Consider the following 15,000-nt stretch of genomic DNA (forward strand, 5'->3'; position numbering starts at 1 on the left):
ATGACCTTTCACGGAGAGGGCAAGCAATCAATAACTGAGAGAAATTTTTTTTTTTTTTGGCAGAACCTTTTTTTAGGTTCTGGAATAATCAAAAACGCAGAGTACAGTTGATTAAGGGATTAGGAACTTGGCAATCATTGACAGTCATTCAAGCACCCATTCCTTTTCCGTTATTGGCAACTACTTCACGATGAGTCACAGTTAGACCTAGAAACTCGATACCGTTTCGTTTTAGATAAGGTTGCAAAAGAAATTCGCATGTCTTTAATCCAGATTAAAAAGTTATCCTACTGCAACAACATTTGAAGATATGTTTGGAAGTAATTTTACTAATTATTGGCCGAGTTAACGCGTCTGTTGTTTGTTGTGATTTTGCCCAGATGTGCTCACGTATGGAGTTGACATGATTGTTTCCTTTGATTGCTTCCATTGTTCATAGTTACGGATCGTGAGATCAGCTTTTTTCTTTAAAAAAAATGCAGCAAGATCTTAGTTATTGTTCGTAAGAACTGAAGAAGAATTAATACACCTAAACCTTGGAAATACGGTGATAAAATCTTTGCCAACATTCATGTTCTTTCTTGTTCACCAGTTTCAGTTCACTCCGCCCACTTAAAGGCGTGTCTTTGATTGACACTTACGTGACTGGTCTGTCTGATGATTTACTAGAAAATTTCCATATGTAAATGATACTGTACATTTCGAAAGCGGACTGGTTTTAACCTTTCGCCTTCAAGAAAGGTGACGTTTTAACTTCAAGCTCACGGCAAGAATTTTTCACTGCCCTCTTTGGAGGAAACCGCCAGTTCCGAAGCACTTTCGAAATTTTTACTTCGCTGTTTCAGAATTTTCAGAACCGCTGACCTTGTTACTGCATTCTCAGTTCCGGGCTGTGACAGGCTCAAAGGAAAAACAAGAGGTGAGAAGACTATATTTTCGGCCTCATTTGGCTTTGACGTTCAACAGTGGCAAGTGGTAAGTGACAAGACATCTCGATAACTGCGTGAACATCGAATAATGACTTATTTCACACCTGCTGAAAAAGGCGAAATCCAGGCACAAAGTGACTCCGAAAGCGCATGCAAGGTCTTACTGAATCGAAGCGCTTGTCCGCTTGCACTGAACATTTGTAGGTTGCACCTTGATGATTTTCGCAGTTTGCACGATTCCTGATCAGCGGCAGAATTTCGAGACGTCAGTACCCTAATTTTATGATATTTTGCGTGAAGTAAGCAAAAGAATCGTCCACTCGATAAGTTAACTTGTGTCGTAGGAAAATTTTTTTCACAGTTTGTGCAAATTTTGACAGCAAACTCTTTGTCACAGCAAGACGAAACGTGATGATTCGATCGCAGAATTGTCTTCGCCTGTATTTGGGCTAGACTAATTTGTAGATCGCGATCGGGCATATATCGGTTTGATTTTCAGCCTGCGCATAGAATAAGAACAAAACCCAAGTCCAGGAGCGACTGAGGTTACTTGCATCACTCCATGTGCACGCTTGTGAAATAAGTTTAAACTCGAGATCTAAAATAGGAAAGGTCAGTCAATGAAAACACAGGCATTGACCTTTATTGTTTGAATCCAAGGGTCTGTTATCTCAGTGCAAAAACATGTCTTATTGCATGCTGTTGTATTTCACAATTCAAAGAGTCAGTTTTTCTTGTTGTCACGTACAGAGCTTGGGGAGATAAATCGATGCTACTTTGCAATATTCTCAAGTGCTAAATCGATTTTGTTTTGGGGGTGTAACCGTGATTTTGTTTCGAGATGTTTCACTTTTCCGCCTTTTATGAATCATGACCCATAATTTCTATTAAGAGATATTATTCACAACTTATAAGGAAATGAAATGTATGAATAAATTTGATAAATGACGTGCATGCAGTGAGTTAAAACTTATTTAAAGCTCAGCTGTGAAATAAAAGTGAAAATCAGAACATTAACCTGGTCGTCGTTGATTTATTTAACCGTTTGCTTCGTTCAATATCTGCAGGCGTTTTGCAGCCATGCCTAATTTTAAACTTGGATTTGTCCTTATAGTCCTTATTCAGGTGAGTCTGTCTTCTTATGTCTGTATGTACAGAAAGGGAAAAAGTTTAAGGCCAAGAGCTTTTATGTAGAGAATTTTGATAATAATATTTGTAGAACTATTCATGTGAGAATTTTGGAATTCATTGTGAACAACCATAAAATTTGATTTAGGTGGTAGCCCTGTGCCCTTTTGTGGTTGGCTAAAAACTGAGATTGTCTTGTGCTAAACAAATTTCAAGTGAGGTAGTAATTTATAAAAGACTATTTGTTATGCTCTAGACTAAAATACCCATACCCCACCTGGAAGGGTGTTTGGTTTCCCCTTCCCCCACCCTCTCACTTCATTTGCCAAAATGATTGGTGCCAGGACCCCCTCCTCCTCCCCCCCTCAGAATATTAATAACCTTTTATCATGCGTAACTTAGATATTTCCTGGAGTACACATTAACAGGTTTGCACTGAATTTTTTATAACATAATATATGTCAATATTCATGTATTTATTTCGTGTTCTTTTTAGGCCTCTCTCTTAAGTGCTGGTGAGTGTGGTATTATTCTTAAGAGGAATTACTTGTCATGTGATCAGTTAACAACAGTCAATATAGAGTCAAGTGATTGTAATTTTATGTGTACTATAAGCCAGAAGTGAGTAGTTTAAGGTACAGCATACATGTATGATGATTTTTTCAGTCTTTTTTTAAATTCTATTCTGAACAGTACTCTCGTCTGCAAAGAAAGGGTAACCTGCCCCCCCTCCCCCCTGTCACTAACCTTTTGGAGCAAGCTGAAGTTTAGAATTAGAAAAGCTGCTACAGTATGAAGATGTAGTACGAATTTCTCATACTTTGAATTGTTTTAATTACATTATTTTCATGGTCTCCAGTGAAAGATGGTTTGTGTCCAAGGGCAACCCCATACGGTCCCTGTGTTGTTACCTGTGGTGCTGATGAAGACTGCAATGGGTCACAGAAGTGTTGTAGTAATGGCTGTGGTGCCTGGTGTCTGGAACCAAGTAAGAATTAATGAAATACCTGTACCTTTGTGCAGTAGCCTTGTGGTTGGCGTACATGGAGTTTGCTATGAGTAGTGCAGTTTTGAGTGTAGCCAGGTCACTACAGGATGGTGTTTTTGGGCAAGGCACTTAACTCTCACAGCACCTCTGTCCACTCAGGTGTATGAATGAGCACTAGGAAATTTAAGCCGAGTGTAACCAGTCCAAACAAGACTTAATGTACGAGTATCAGGGTGCAGGTTTGTATGGTCACAAAGGCTTTATCGGGAACTGCAGGTGTAGAGAAAAGAGAAATTAGCCAGAGAGAAAGGAAAAAAACGATGATTAACCAGATCACTTAAACATTGTCTTAAGATGTTAATGAGTTGCCTTGCAGGTTTAAGTGCCTAATGGGATAAAGAGGAATGATGGGGAGAAATTGTTACTTGTAATATCCTAATGTGATAACCTGGAGACAGAGAGGCGACAGCCCAACTCTGCTAGGAGACTGGAGCAATGATGAATGTCTTGATTCAAAACCACATTTCCATTAAAAAAAGTGTGTTAACTTTTACAAAAGGTATACATGTAGGACACAGCTGGAGAATTAATACAGGGTTAGGGTTGTATTTCACTCCTACAGTACATGTAGGCTAAATTAATTTTTTGTTACTTAGAATCTTTACTGGATACATTATTGTGGTGATTTTCAGTGTGCCCCTCTGGTCAAAAACATGTGAACTGCCCCGCCCAGCTGTGTAACTATGCTGGATGTCCTGACCAGCCTCAAGAGAGTTTGAGATGTGTGGTGGAATCCTGTGATAAATGTAGTGTAAAGTTCATCAACAAGACAACAGGACAAACTGTGAAATGTGGCCCAGGTAAATTTATTGTTGAGTATAGTTGACTGTTTATTGTTGCTTTTTAGTATTATTTTAGGTAAAGTTAATTAATATATTATTGTTTACTAGATAAATACTGTCAGCACCTGACATGCAACTTAATATAATACAATGTTTCTATTGTAAAGTCTTTTACAATTTGTGGTATTGATACATTCTGAAGTATCCAAAACATGTCATTGAAACTAAACAATATTGTTGTCTTTTGTATAAATGTTAAACTTTACTTTTCATCTAATACCTTCAGTAGGCTTGATTTCCGCCGCTCTCTCATGTCTGGTCTACATCCCTCACTGAGAAGAGGAGTGCGGGCTTCTTTCCGAACAGCGGCTGGTAATCGAGCCTATACCTTCAGTTGACATTATTAAAAGCTAGTTTAGCACAGTCTGCATACAAGATGACGTCTCAATTATTTCTCACATTCTTATGGCTGGCATTCATCCCATGGAAATTGTGCTGTTGGCTTCTTTCATGCTAGGGACTGGGTTTGCGGATGCATTGCCGCAAATGACAAGTTCTTTCTTGATTAGAAAAGAGCTTGCCACATTAGTTGTGTGAAGAATTCAGTCCAGGAAATGATGCTTTCCATGGTGTTTGACTTAATTGCACAAGACACCTTGAATTGCTATATTTTGTGTTATCATCAGTGATAAATTAAAGTGCAGCCTAATAAACTGCAAAGATAGCTCTAATGTGCCATCCTACTGAACTCCAATTGGACATAGCGAATTAGCAAATAGAGTTAATCTAGTGATTCCAAAATGGTTGGCTGAATTTGTTACAACGTTATTAATGATTTGCATTTGTATTTGTCAGTGGAAACTTTGTGTAAACGCATGCTTGCTGCTACCCAGAGCAAGCCTCTTCTTCTTGGTCAGTATGTCCCAAAGTGTGATGCTGACGGGCATTTTCAGAAGGTGCAGTGTCATGAGGGATACTGCTTTTGTGTTGACAACAGAGGAATACCAGATTTCTCCACCATGTCAAGATCTATGCCCAAGTGCCCAGGTAAGTGAACAAAATGTTGATTCACGTCGTTAATATCTCCTTTAATCGTTTGGAATTTCCTTTAGAATTTCAAACTTCTAGAAACTGATAATTAATCCCCATAGGGGTTTTGGGAACAAGGGCATGTGATCATTTGATTCAAGAGAACAAAGGATGTTTTTTTTGGATTTATCTGAGGGAGCAAGAGATATCTCTACTACATGTATTAATGGAGATTTTGACAACAAAAACTTAGTGAACAACAAAATTTTTCAATAGGAAACAAGGGAGAAAAAGTGAAATTTCTGAATTATCCCCTCAGAGACCCTCAGTGTAATCATTCAATACAAGGTTACAATATCAAAACTATTATTTAAATTATTTACATTATAAATCATAAAGCTCCGAATGACAGTGAATACTTTAATAGTGATCTAATCTGTTTTTGTTTCCAGAGTTAACGCTGTGCCAAAAGAAAAAGCAAGAAGCTGAGAAACTTCCCCCCATTGGCCGCTTTGTACCCCAGTGTAAAAGTGATGGTTCTTTTGAGGAGAAGCAGTGCCATGCATCAACTGGACAGTGCTGGTGTGTGGACACAAATGGACAGGAGTGGGGTGGAACACGAACAAGAGGAGATTTAGACTGCACAAGAACTGGTACGTAAAGTCTATATATTAGATTCTGCTGTCAGAGTACATGTACAGTAAGTAAAGCTGGACCCTGCTAATTGGAACCTGGTTATTGCAAACTCAAAGCCATTTCCTCAAGTGGATAACAATCAGACTTGCTTCTAGCCTGTTCTGCAGGCTAACTTACTTCCTCAGGACTTGCTTTCTCAGCCATTCTATCAGAGCTCTACAGCTCTCTTTGTATTCTGAAATGCATTTTTTCTCCTGAGATTCACAGCTACATAGGACTGCAGGTAAAAATAAAGATATCAGGAATGTCCATCCACGAGTTCTTTAATATTTAGGACCTCACACTGGCAAAAACCAATCCAAGAAATGACATTTTGAACATTGCTGACAGAAGTGAGACACAGTATAACTACAGGGCTCGAAATTGCGACTCACTGGTCGCCAATGCGACCAAAAATTGAGCACTGGTGACTAAATTTTCAGAACTGGTCGCCAGCTGGCGACTCGCGTTTTGTCCAATAACTAAAGAAAACCACAACACAACTTTTGTTTTTAAATCGTTATATTAGGAAATCAATTCAGATATGGTAGCTAGTATGCAACTCACCTTTTCCATCCCCAGTAAAATAATGTCTGAATATTACAAGATAATCGAAAAAATGAATGTACTTGACATGTTGATACTGCATTCAGGGTGCGCCATATTTCCTCCCAGTCGGAGATTGGTACGAGCAATGTGGTTGTGTAGGGGCCTGAGCCAAGCATGGCATTGTTTGTCGGCAGCAAAAGGGGTTGAGGAAAGCAAGTCAAAAATAAAGAACGGCATTTCGAAGAAGTAACAAAGGGAAAATACGCAGGGACCCGTGTTTGTCTCACAATGAAAACCACGGACTTAAAACGTTTTATACTTTGCTTTATTTAAAATGACTATGGAGACAACCATCACCTTCTGACCAGGCAGGAGAGGAAAGGGTGGGAAGCGGGAGTTCTAAGATGGCGGGAAGCGGGAGAAAAATGCGAAACACTATTTTTTTAAATTCAACAATGCGTTAGAATGCTTTCAAAAACAAGTATCCAAATTATATTTGACTGGCATTTAATGTCTTCTCAGTCACTTCTTAGCAAACGAGCAAACGAAAATTTGCTCTTGGGCCGAAAAACAGGCTTACTTCCAGTGAAATAGTAAACCCATTTACAGTGGTTACGTCATAGGTCATGAAATGTCAGGTGGCATGAGTACACATGTGTTGCATAAGCTGTCAAATTGCAAAAAGGTGAGACAACCTACTTCCATGATTTAACTGTCTGATCCCAATAAACACCAGACTGGTTACTGGAAATGCGTATACTTTATCAGAACACGAGACAATCTAGAATTAACTTGTGAGACCATCATCACTGAAAACGGATTTCAGAAACAAATCTGAAGAGCCAATGAAAATGGACTGAAATGGTGAAGCTCAAAGAAGATAAACAAGTAGGTCAAAACTTCATTGAATTGAAACATATGGCAGTGGTAATCTTGTTAAATTATTTAAAAACAAAGGAAATGCTTAAGAATTGCGAAGCTAAATGACTAGGATGTGTTTTGACTCTGCCAATTTACAGTGGAGGGGAGCGGCACGGAAAAGGGTGGGAGGTGGGAGATAAAGGTACGGGAAGCGGGAGAGCTGGGTATGGGAGGCGGGAGGTTCTGAACCCCTGTCCCGCCCCCCCGCGCCCCCCCCCCCCCTTTATAACTAAGTGTTACTCATGTTGTTCCTAATTGTTTTCGCTCTTGACTTTTCTTGCATGCAAAGTAACGTATAAAATCATGTTCTTGTGTAAGTTATATATGTAATAAGTTGGCGACCAAAACTTACGATCTGGCGACCAAAATATTTCCGTTAGTCGCCAGCTAGCTCCCGAACGAAAAAGTTAATTTCGAGCCCTGAACTATGAATCTATTATTTTTAGTGTGCCCAGCTGCAGTTCAGGAACTACATTGTGATCCAATGTTGTGCAGTACGAAATCATGCCCTGGTCAGAAAGATGCAACTTGCAGGGTGAATTCGTGTGGCAAATGTGAGGCAGAGTTCCTTGATAAGAATGGCAGGAAGGTTGACTGTAAGTATTGGAGTTTCTTAATGAACTTGCAACTGTTAGAGGCTATACAGTAATTTTCACAGGAAAATTTTCCAAAAAAACATGAATGGTATTTTCAATGGTAATTCTGTTAATTCCCATTTAATAAACCATGAATGGAAAAGCAGAACACTTTCCATTCTTGGTTTTTACCAATAGAATCATCAATGGATATTATCATGGGTATTATAAAAAACACATAGTGGTTTGTCTGGGTCCCAATCATGGTTTTTACAGGTTTTAACATTATGTAAAATGTAAACAAACCATGTTGGATTAAAGTAAATAAACATTAATGTTTTCCAATTAACCATAAATGGTTTAGCAAGAGTAACCATAGTGGTTTATTCTAAAAAACACGAATGGCTTTAAACTAGAAAACATGAATGTTTTTACTCTAAAACATGCTTGGTTATATGGTATATAACATGATGTATCCTGAAGAAAAAACTTGTTGTGTATCATCTGAAATCCAGTCATGGTTTTTGCATGCTTTTACATTATGTAAGGTGACGTCAAACCATGTTGGATTTTAGTAAGAACACATTCATATTTTTCCATTTATACCAATGATCAATGGCAGCTTCAGTAACCATGGTGGTTTCTTGTGAAAAAAGGACTGGTCTTAAACAAAAACTTGCGAGTGTTTTCAATAATACATGTATAGCATTATTATTCCATCATTATGTTTTTTATTTAAGTCAACAGTTTTTTTTTATTTAAGTCAGACCTTGCAGTTTACTCTGTTACCATTCACTTTTTATCTGGAGAAAAACCTGTAATAAGTAGAAGAAAGAGAAACAGTGGATGTAACAAAAAAATGAACAATTTATTGCATCTTATTAATTACACCTGTCATTCTACATGTTTTGCTTTGACTGTAATTACTACACACTTATAATATTAAGGCTATGATATTGTCTTTCAACACAACAGTACTGTATATAAATGTTTTTTATTACATGTAGGTTACAAGTTTGCAGTTTTCATTGTGTCTAATTCTAAAATGCTAGAGGACATCATTAAGACAACCAGTTTCCAATCTTATCTGTTAAGTTTAGAGGGCAAATGTATTATTTTAGCTACATATTTAGATGGCAAAGCCTATCCTGTTCTTTGGTTAATAATAGCAGTTTTCCCTGAAGCACAAAATATATCGAAATGTGGTAAGTGTTGCCTGGTTAGTTATCCTAATGCAAGGAGGAAGCACAAAGGGATACCTTTGGCTGTAAGACAAGGTGAGAACAATAGACCTTTTCAAGAATTTTTGGCATATCAGAAAATAGTCACACTCACCCAGACAAAGAATTTTGAGTGCCCAAGCATTACTATAGTGCGCTCAATGTATAAATATTTCTTTGTACAGTTGTATATACTTAAGCTTTCTTTGCTTTGTAGATCCTTTGATCGAGATCAGACATTGCTTTCACTTGTTTGATGGTCGGTTTTTTTCCCCTGATGATTATTTTGGGCACTTGTACCAGTGATGCCTCCTCCTTGAGGCGCAACTGATCGCCTACAGTTTCGAGGCCACATGCGGCAAGCTGGTCTGTCGACCCTTCTTTCGCTAGAAGTTTCAGCGCCCTACCGTCTATTTTTTGTTCTATGAGAGAAACAAAAAGAAAGCATTAATTGTGGGAAGAACTAAAAAGAGCCCGGGGTAATTCTTAGGGAATAGCCGTGGCAAAGAAACCAAAATAACACATGCAAAAGAAACCAAGTCCTCACCAAAAGAAGCTAAAATTGAACTGCGCAAGCTTTCTCCTGTAAAGCTTCTTTGATACGTATTTCCTCATCATTTTATTATTTAAATTGCCGAGTTCTTTTTCAAATCATAAAAGACCAGTTTAATAAAAGTTTGCTTGAAAATATAAGCTTAGTTTGCTAAAAACCCAGAAGAACGATGGACAAAGAATAAATAATTTTGTAGTTACCCTCAAATTTCTTCGCTACTTCATCATTATATGTCTGCTGAATCTTCTTCGAAACATCTTCCACCGTCCACTCCGCGATTACGCTCGAACCAGTATCTTCCATAATTCATTTTCAATTTCTTCCTTCCTGTGTGGATAGCTAAGACATCGTCATTTTTCAGGTGAATTGGCATCTTCGTGTTTGTTCTTTTCGCTATGAAAAGGAGTTGGGATCACAGGGAGATCGTCCAGTGTCGCTGCAGTGAAATTTCTTACCTTCACATTCACTGCCCTTGCAGTTCCTGTGACGGTAAAGCCGTTTCGTCTTCCGTTGAGTACAGACACTGGCAAAATAAGCAATGACATTCTTGTACCTTTCTTTCCACAAGTGCAAGACATGATTTTGATTAAAGATGATAACCCCATCCCTTGGTTGGCAAAGGTGTTGGCCATTCAAGAAAGGGCCAAGACTTGCAAAATTTGGTATTACATGGAGGACACAGAAAGGCCAGGCCAACAATAATTGTATGTGCCATATCGTGACTTGAAACAAGCACAAGATACAGTTTCTTGCGATTCCATTTTATGCCTGTCTTATGGTGAATGGAGGGGAGATGCCTGGCTGAGAGGATTATAATGATCGAAACACTAATAATTTGTGGCTGTTTCTCCGCGAACTTCTAGATTAATAAAATTCCTTTTTTATTAATCTAACTGACTGCCTCAGTTGTCAAGTGCCAGTTGAGTTGTCATCCTGAGTTTCTGTAACTAAATTGTAAGTCCTTATTGGTCATTCATTGATTTGTATCAAGTTTGTTCTATCAAGTCCCCATTCAGGGGATTTCAATATAATTTTAGTTACACTAGCCCAGACTGTATGGACTGCACTAACCTATTCACATTAAATGATCTGAAATGATTTCAGTGTTTTCCCATTCATGGCTTGTGTAGAGATTTTAAATTCACAGTAATGGTTTTATCAAGTTGATTTTCATTAATGGGATTTCAATGTTATACATAAATACTGCACTAAGAAATTCACATGAATCGATATGAATACTTTCCCATTAATGGCTTGTGTGTAGAATTACTATCATGTGATTATCAATTCCCATTATTGGTTTTATTAAGTTGATTTCCATTCATGGGACTTCAACATTTTGCATTATGGACTGCGCTAACAAAGTCACATGAATGGATTTAAATGCTTTCTCTTTAATGGTTTTATGTAGAATTCTACTATGGGAATTTAATTTCCCATTATCGGTTTCATCAAGTGTATTATCATTAATGGGAATTAAGAAAATAACATTTAGAAGACTAAATTTACATTAATGGTTATTATTTTTCATATTTTTACCTTAAGAAATTTCCATTAAGGGAAATTTTGTAAGAATTGGAGTTTGCTAATTCACATGATGGGAATAACAAATGGCATTCATGGTTTTTTGGAAAATTTTCCTGTGTTTTGAACTCCAGGTGCTGTTTTGAAAGGAAATTTTGCCAAAATCTTCCTTTTTTTTTTAGCAACAACAGCAATCAACTGTCCCCGGCAGTTGTATGGTGGCCCATCATTATCACACATCTTTTTAGCCTCAAAACAGAGATCGACTTCATTTTCTGATGAAATAACCAACTCTATTCATGTTTTTATTTTATTTTATCTTCGATTCTCCTTACAATTTCTATTTTGAATTGTCTTTTAAAAGCCAGACTGATTTCAAAAGGTTTTTCAATTTTAAAGCAAATATGATTCTAACTTTAAATTTTAAAAATGTCTATTGGGAACGGACCAGCGCTATCACCATAAAGTATTGTGCAATAGTACTGAGAGCGAAATGCATGAATTTCGTTCTTTGTCTCTGCGAACTTTCAAAGAAATGAGAGCGAAATGCGCAAATTTTGTTCTTTGTCTCTGCGAACTTTCTTCAAAAGTTCGCATGAAAATTCAAGCGTCTTTTTGCAATGTCTTGAGTGTGATTTCTTTAAAACAAAGAACGAAAATTCGCAGCATTTTCAAGACCAGAACAACAATTCCTTACCAGAGGGATAATTCCGCTTGCAGTATGCGAAATATCGCAGTGCAGTGCGCTGACCAGTATCAAGCCATCAATGTATCGTTCTCTTGTGAACAATCACGGTCACGTTGACGCTTTACTCCTCTATAAAATTCGCTGTTGTTAATGTGTTAATCCATCTTTCATGGCAAAGAATGTAGAGAATTTGAATCCTTTGATTGTTTTCAATGACACGAAATCGCTAACTTAAGCTTTGCAAGGCAGGTACAAAAGTCGGACCGCTAGTCCGGGTAAACTCGGACGAAAGTAAAACTCTTAATAAGGTTTTTTTGAAGGCCTACTTCACCTCAAAATTCATCCAAAGTGACATCAAATTCAGTGATCGATGGACCAGCAGACATGTTGTTTATCTAGTGCCAGGTCTCCACATACCCAGTCCCTTCTCCTGTTATCACGTTCGCCATGTTCTTGTCCGCCTGCCATGATGGATAGCATATTATTCGCAACAATCCCTCTTTATTTCACACTCATAAATAAGACATGGAGACATTAGAATTAAACAATTCCTATAATTTGAAGCTATAGCTACATGTTTTAAGATCTGGTGTATTGGCTGACCAATCAAAGCAACTAACCATGTTTTACAAGTTATTAATTTTGTACAATGTCAGATGTAACCAGGTTTTTTTCTTTTTTTCTCCTTTGCATGAAACCTGTGCTTAACTATTAGTGGAATTTTTTTCGAGGGGTAACAAACTTCCTTATTTCTTGCACAGGCTTTTCCAAGTGCCAGAAACAGCGACTTGAGGCCCTTGGTACCCACTCACTGGATGAAAAACCAGAACACCCTATTGTCGGACGCTTTGTACCACAGTGTGCGGCAGATGGCAGTTATGAGGAAGTGCAGTGTTATGGCTCCACTGGTTACTGTTGGTGTGTAGATGTGGGTGGAAATCCCGTTGATGGAACCATGACTCGAGGCTTGCCGCATTGTAACAAGACAGCTCTTGGAGGTACACTGTAGCTCAGCTCATAAAAATGGAAAGAGTCCAATGTACAGTTACATTAAGGGCAACACAATCATAATGAACAGCCCATTAAATGGTGCACAAGAACAGTGTTCCTGCAAAGATTGTTGTCATCCGTATACTGTAATGTTATTAATACAGTAGGTAACAGCTAGACAGCTGTCCAACTTGTAGAGTGCAAGTCAGTCAAAATGCATTTTAACAGCTGTATTCATTTCAACATCAACCAATTGTGACAATTGTGGCAGAGTACATGTACATGTAGAAGTAAATTAGTCTTATTAACTGTGTTTTGTATGTAACAGTAACTTCAATGTACAGTCAAGAACACAGTCTTAAGGTGTGCCTCATCTCACAAACCATTCAGACAAGCGAATCGGATGGTATAAAATGAAACTAAGTTCTTATCCTAATTGCTGTCAAAATTGTTTGCATTTTAGTCTGTTCAGGCAAACCCATGTTTACCTGTTTGCGCAACTTCTGTCAGTGGTCCACCTGCCCCGCCCATCCTGAAGCAAAATGTCGTGTGAACCCCTGTGGAGGATGCAAAGTAGAGTTTGTTGACAAGAGTGGTAAAGTGGTCAACTGTGATGAAGGTATTAATAACCTTTTGGTCAGTTTGAATTGATCAGCACTAGGGAGTGGGTTAATACCAGGGGCCATCCAGGATATTTACATGGAACCTAAGACTCCACCCTCCTACATGTAGATGGGAACATAAACAAAATGTAAATATATATATAGGATCTAATTTGCTGCAGTTTTGAGTGCAAATTTAGTAAAAGGAAATCAACTTTCAAGCCAGTGATCCAACAATGCAGATTTGAACTTTTGAAGAATATGTCTGGTTTCAAGAAAACTTGGCTTGTACAATGTATCTGATATTCTGATCAAACTTAGGGGATGAAAAAGTTTGTGCTGAGATATCTTATTCAACATTATTCTTGAGGGGATGAAAACAACTAATCGATAAACATATTGTGCCTACAGTACATGTTTTGAATAATTTGGAGATTTTTCTGGATGTTATTTTTTTGTATCAAATACTGTACTCCAAAGTAGCAGAATTTTTATAACCATCCAAGTCCTGTTAGAAGAATCATTGCCACGGTGCAGACAAGTAAATCCTGTTTTAATTTGTAACGCTTCAGATCTTCATTTTATCAGGTAAATCAAAATGTCAATTGCATAAGGCCAAAGCCTTGTCATTCAGCAGCAATGGCCTGCAGCCTGTTGGCAGGTTTGTGCCACAGTGTGAGGCTGATGGAAGTTATTCAAAGATACAGTGCTGGGCATCCACTGGCTATTGCTGGTGTGCTGATAAGAATGGCGCAGAGTTAGAAGGAACAAGGGTGCGTGGAAAGCCCAACTGCCCTTCTGGACGATCAAGTATGTACTGTAAATAATAAATTTAAAGTAAATCATACAGTACATGTTGATTGGCACTTAGTAATTTGACTGCTCGAAATTGAAACTGTACACTTAAAACATTTATTGAATCCATTTTGAAATCACTGGTTATCCTTGCAATCTGATTGGCTCTCAGTGGTGCGATTTATTCACGAATCGCACTATTTTTTGCTCTAAACCGCATCTTTTTCTCAGCCAATGAGAATGGGACAGTAAAACAAAACAACCAATCAGATTTCAAGATTAATTTAAAGTAATCAATAAAATTTCAGGAAAATGAAAGACAAAAGGCCATTGTGTGGAGAATTTAGCAACTACTAGTCTATTGCCAAAACTTTGTTGTTATTGTAGTTTTTTTTCCAAAAAAATTAACGAATTTAATTAATTACAGTTTCTAAATGACGATTATGAGCTCCTTCAGGATGAAGACCTACTTTAATGGAAGTTTCCAACTTTCAGTGCCTATTTTGACGAATATTTTGGCGATTTTTCTTCAACATCCGCTCAAGATCCGTATGATACCAAGTCCAGTAAAACATAAACAAACGACAACCACACAACAACAAATTCAGAGCCATCTCAAGAAGGTAGATGTTTCCAGGTTTCCGGTAGTTTCAAACGAAGCAACAAAAGAGCTCAACTCTGTCGCTGTGAATAAACATAGTCAAAATACATCACACTGGACAAAATAGTGAATGAACGAACGTCTTACGAAGCCCGTGCCAGTCCCGCCAGCTTGGAAATATCTCGAAACAAATGGCGCCGCAAGAACTTGACAAGGTCCTGAGTATTGAGTCCTACGCCGAGGTCACAAAAAGAAACGGAGATGATAACGAGCTGGACTCCCTTAAAATCATGCCATTGAACGGTATTAAAAGGATTTTAAGGAAAACGACCACTTTTTTAAGTTTAAAAAACATGTTTCGACAGAACTTCTGTCATCTTCAGTTGAATGA

General features: G+C 37.9%; 2 protein-coding genes across 5 annotated transcripts in view; one reads left to right on the forward strand and one right to left on the reverse strand.

The window, feature by feature from the left end:
- Positions 1-705: 705 nt before the first annotated feature.
- Positions 706-15,000, forward strand: part of LOC110063156 (thyroglobulin-like) — a 31,971-nt gene continuing 17,676 nt past the window's right edge. For 2 of the 4 annotated variants that reach the window (XM_089291143.1, XM_020770110.2), the window contains exons 1-11: positions 706-975; positions 1,997-2,054; positions 2,554-2,572; positions 2,917-3,045; positions 3,738-3,905; positions 4,743-4,934; positions 5,369-5,569; positions 7,508-7,657; positions 12,383-12,619; positions 13,075-13,230; positions 13,802-14,023. In XM_089291143.1, coding sequence (XP_089147269.1) covers positions 2,010-2,054; positions 2,554-2,572; positions 2,917-3,045; positions 3,738-3,905; positions 4,743-4,934; positions 5,369-5,569; positions 7,508-7,657; positions 12,383-12,619; positions 13,075-13,230; positions 13,802-14,023 — 1,519 coding nt within the window. In that variant the 5' untranslated portion in view covers positions 706-975; positions 1,997-2,009. The other 2 variants (XM_089291142.1, XM_089291144.1) reach the window with 2 other exon arrangements.
- LOC149110805 (uncharacterized) lies at positions 8,951-10,345 on the reverse strand. Its single transcript, XM_089291280.1, has 2 exons — positions 9,610-10,345; positions 8,951-9,278 (listed from the first exon to the last, which is right to left on the reverse strand). Exons 1-2 carry the CDS (start codon positions 9,710-9,712, stop codon positions 9,052-9,054), a joined length of 330 nt encoding a protein of 109 aa, XP_089147406.1. The 5' UTR covers positions 9,713-10,345; the 3' UTR covers positions 8,951-9,051.

Source organism: Orbicella faveolata, unplaced genomic scaffold (assembly GCF_042242905.1).
Source record: "Orbicella faveolata isolate gen_17 unplaced genomic scaffold, um_ofav_v1 contig_24, whole genome shotgun sequence".
Taxonomy (NCBI): Eukaryota; Metazoa; Cnidaria; class Anthozoa; order Scleractinia; family Merulinidae; genus Orbicella; species Orbicella faveolata.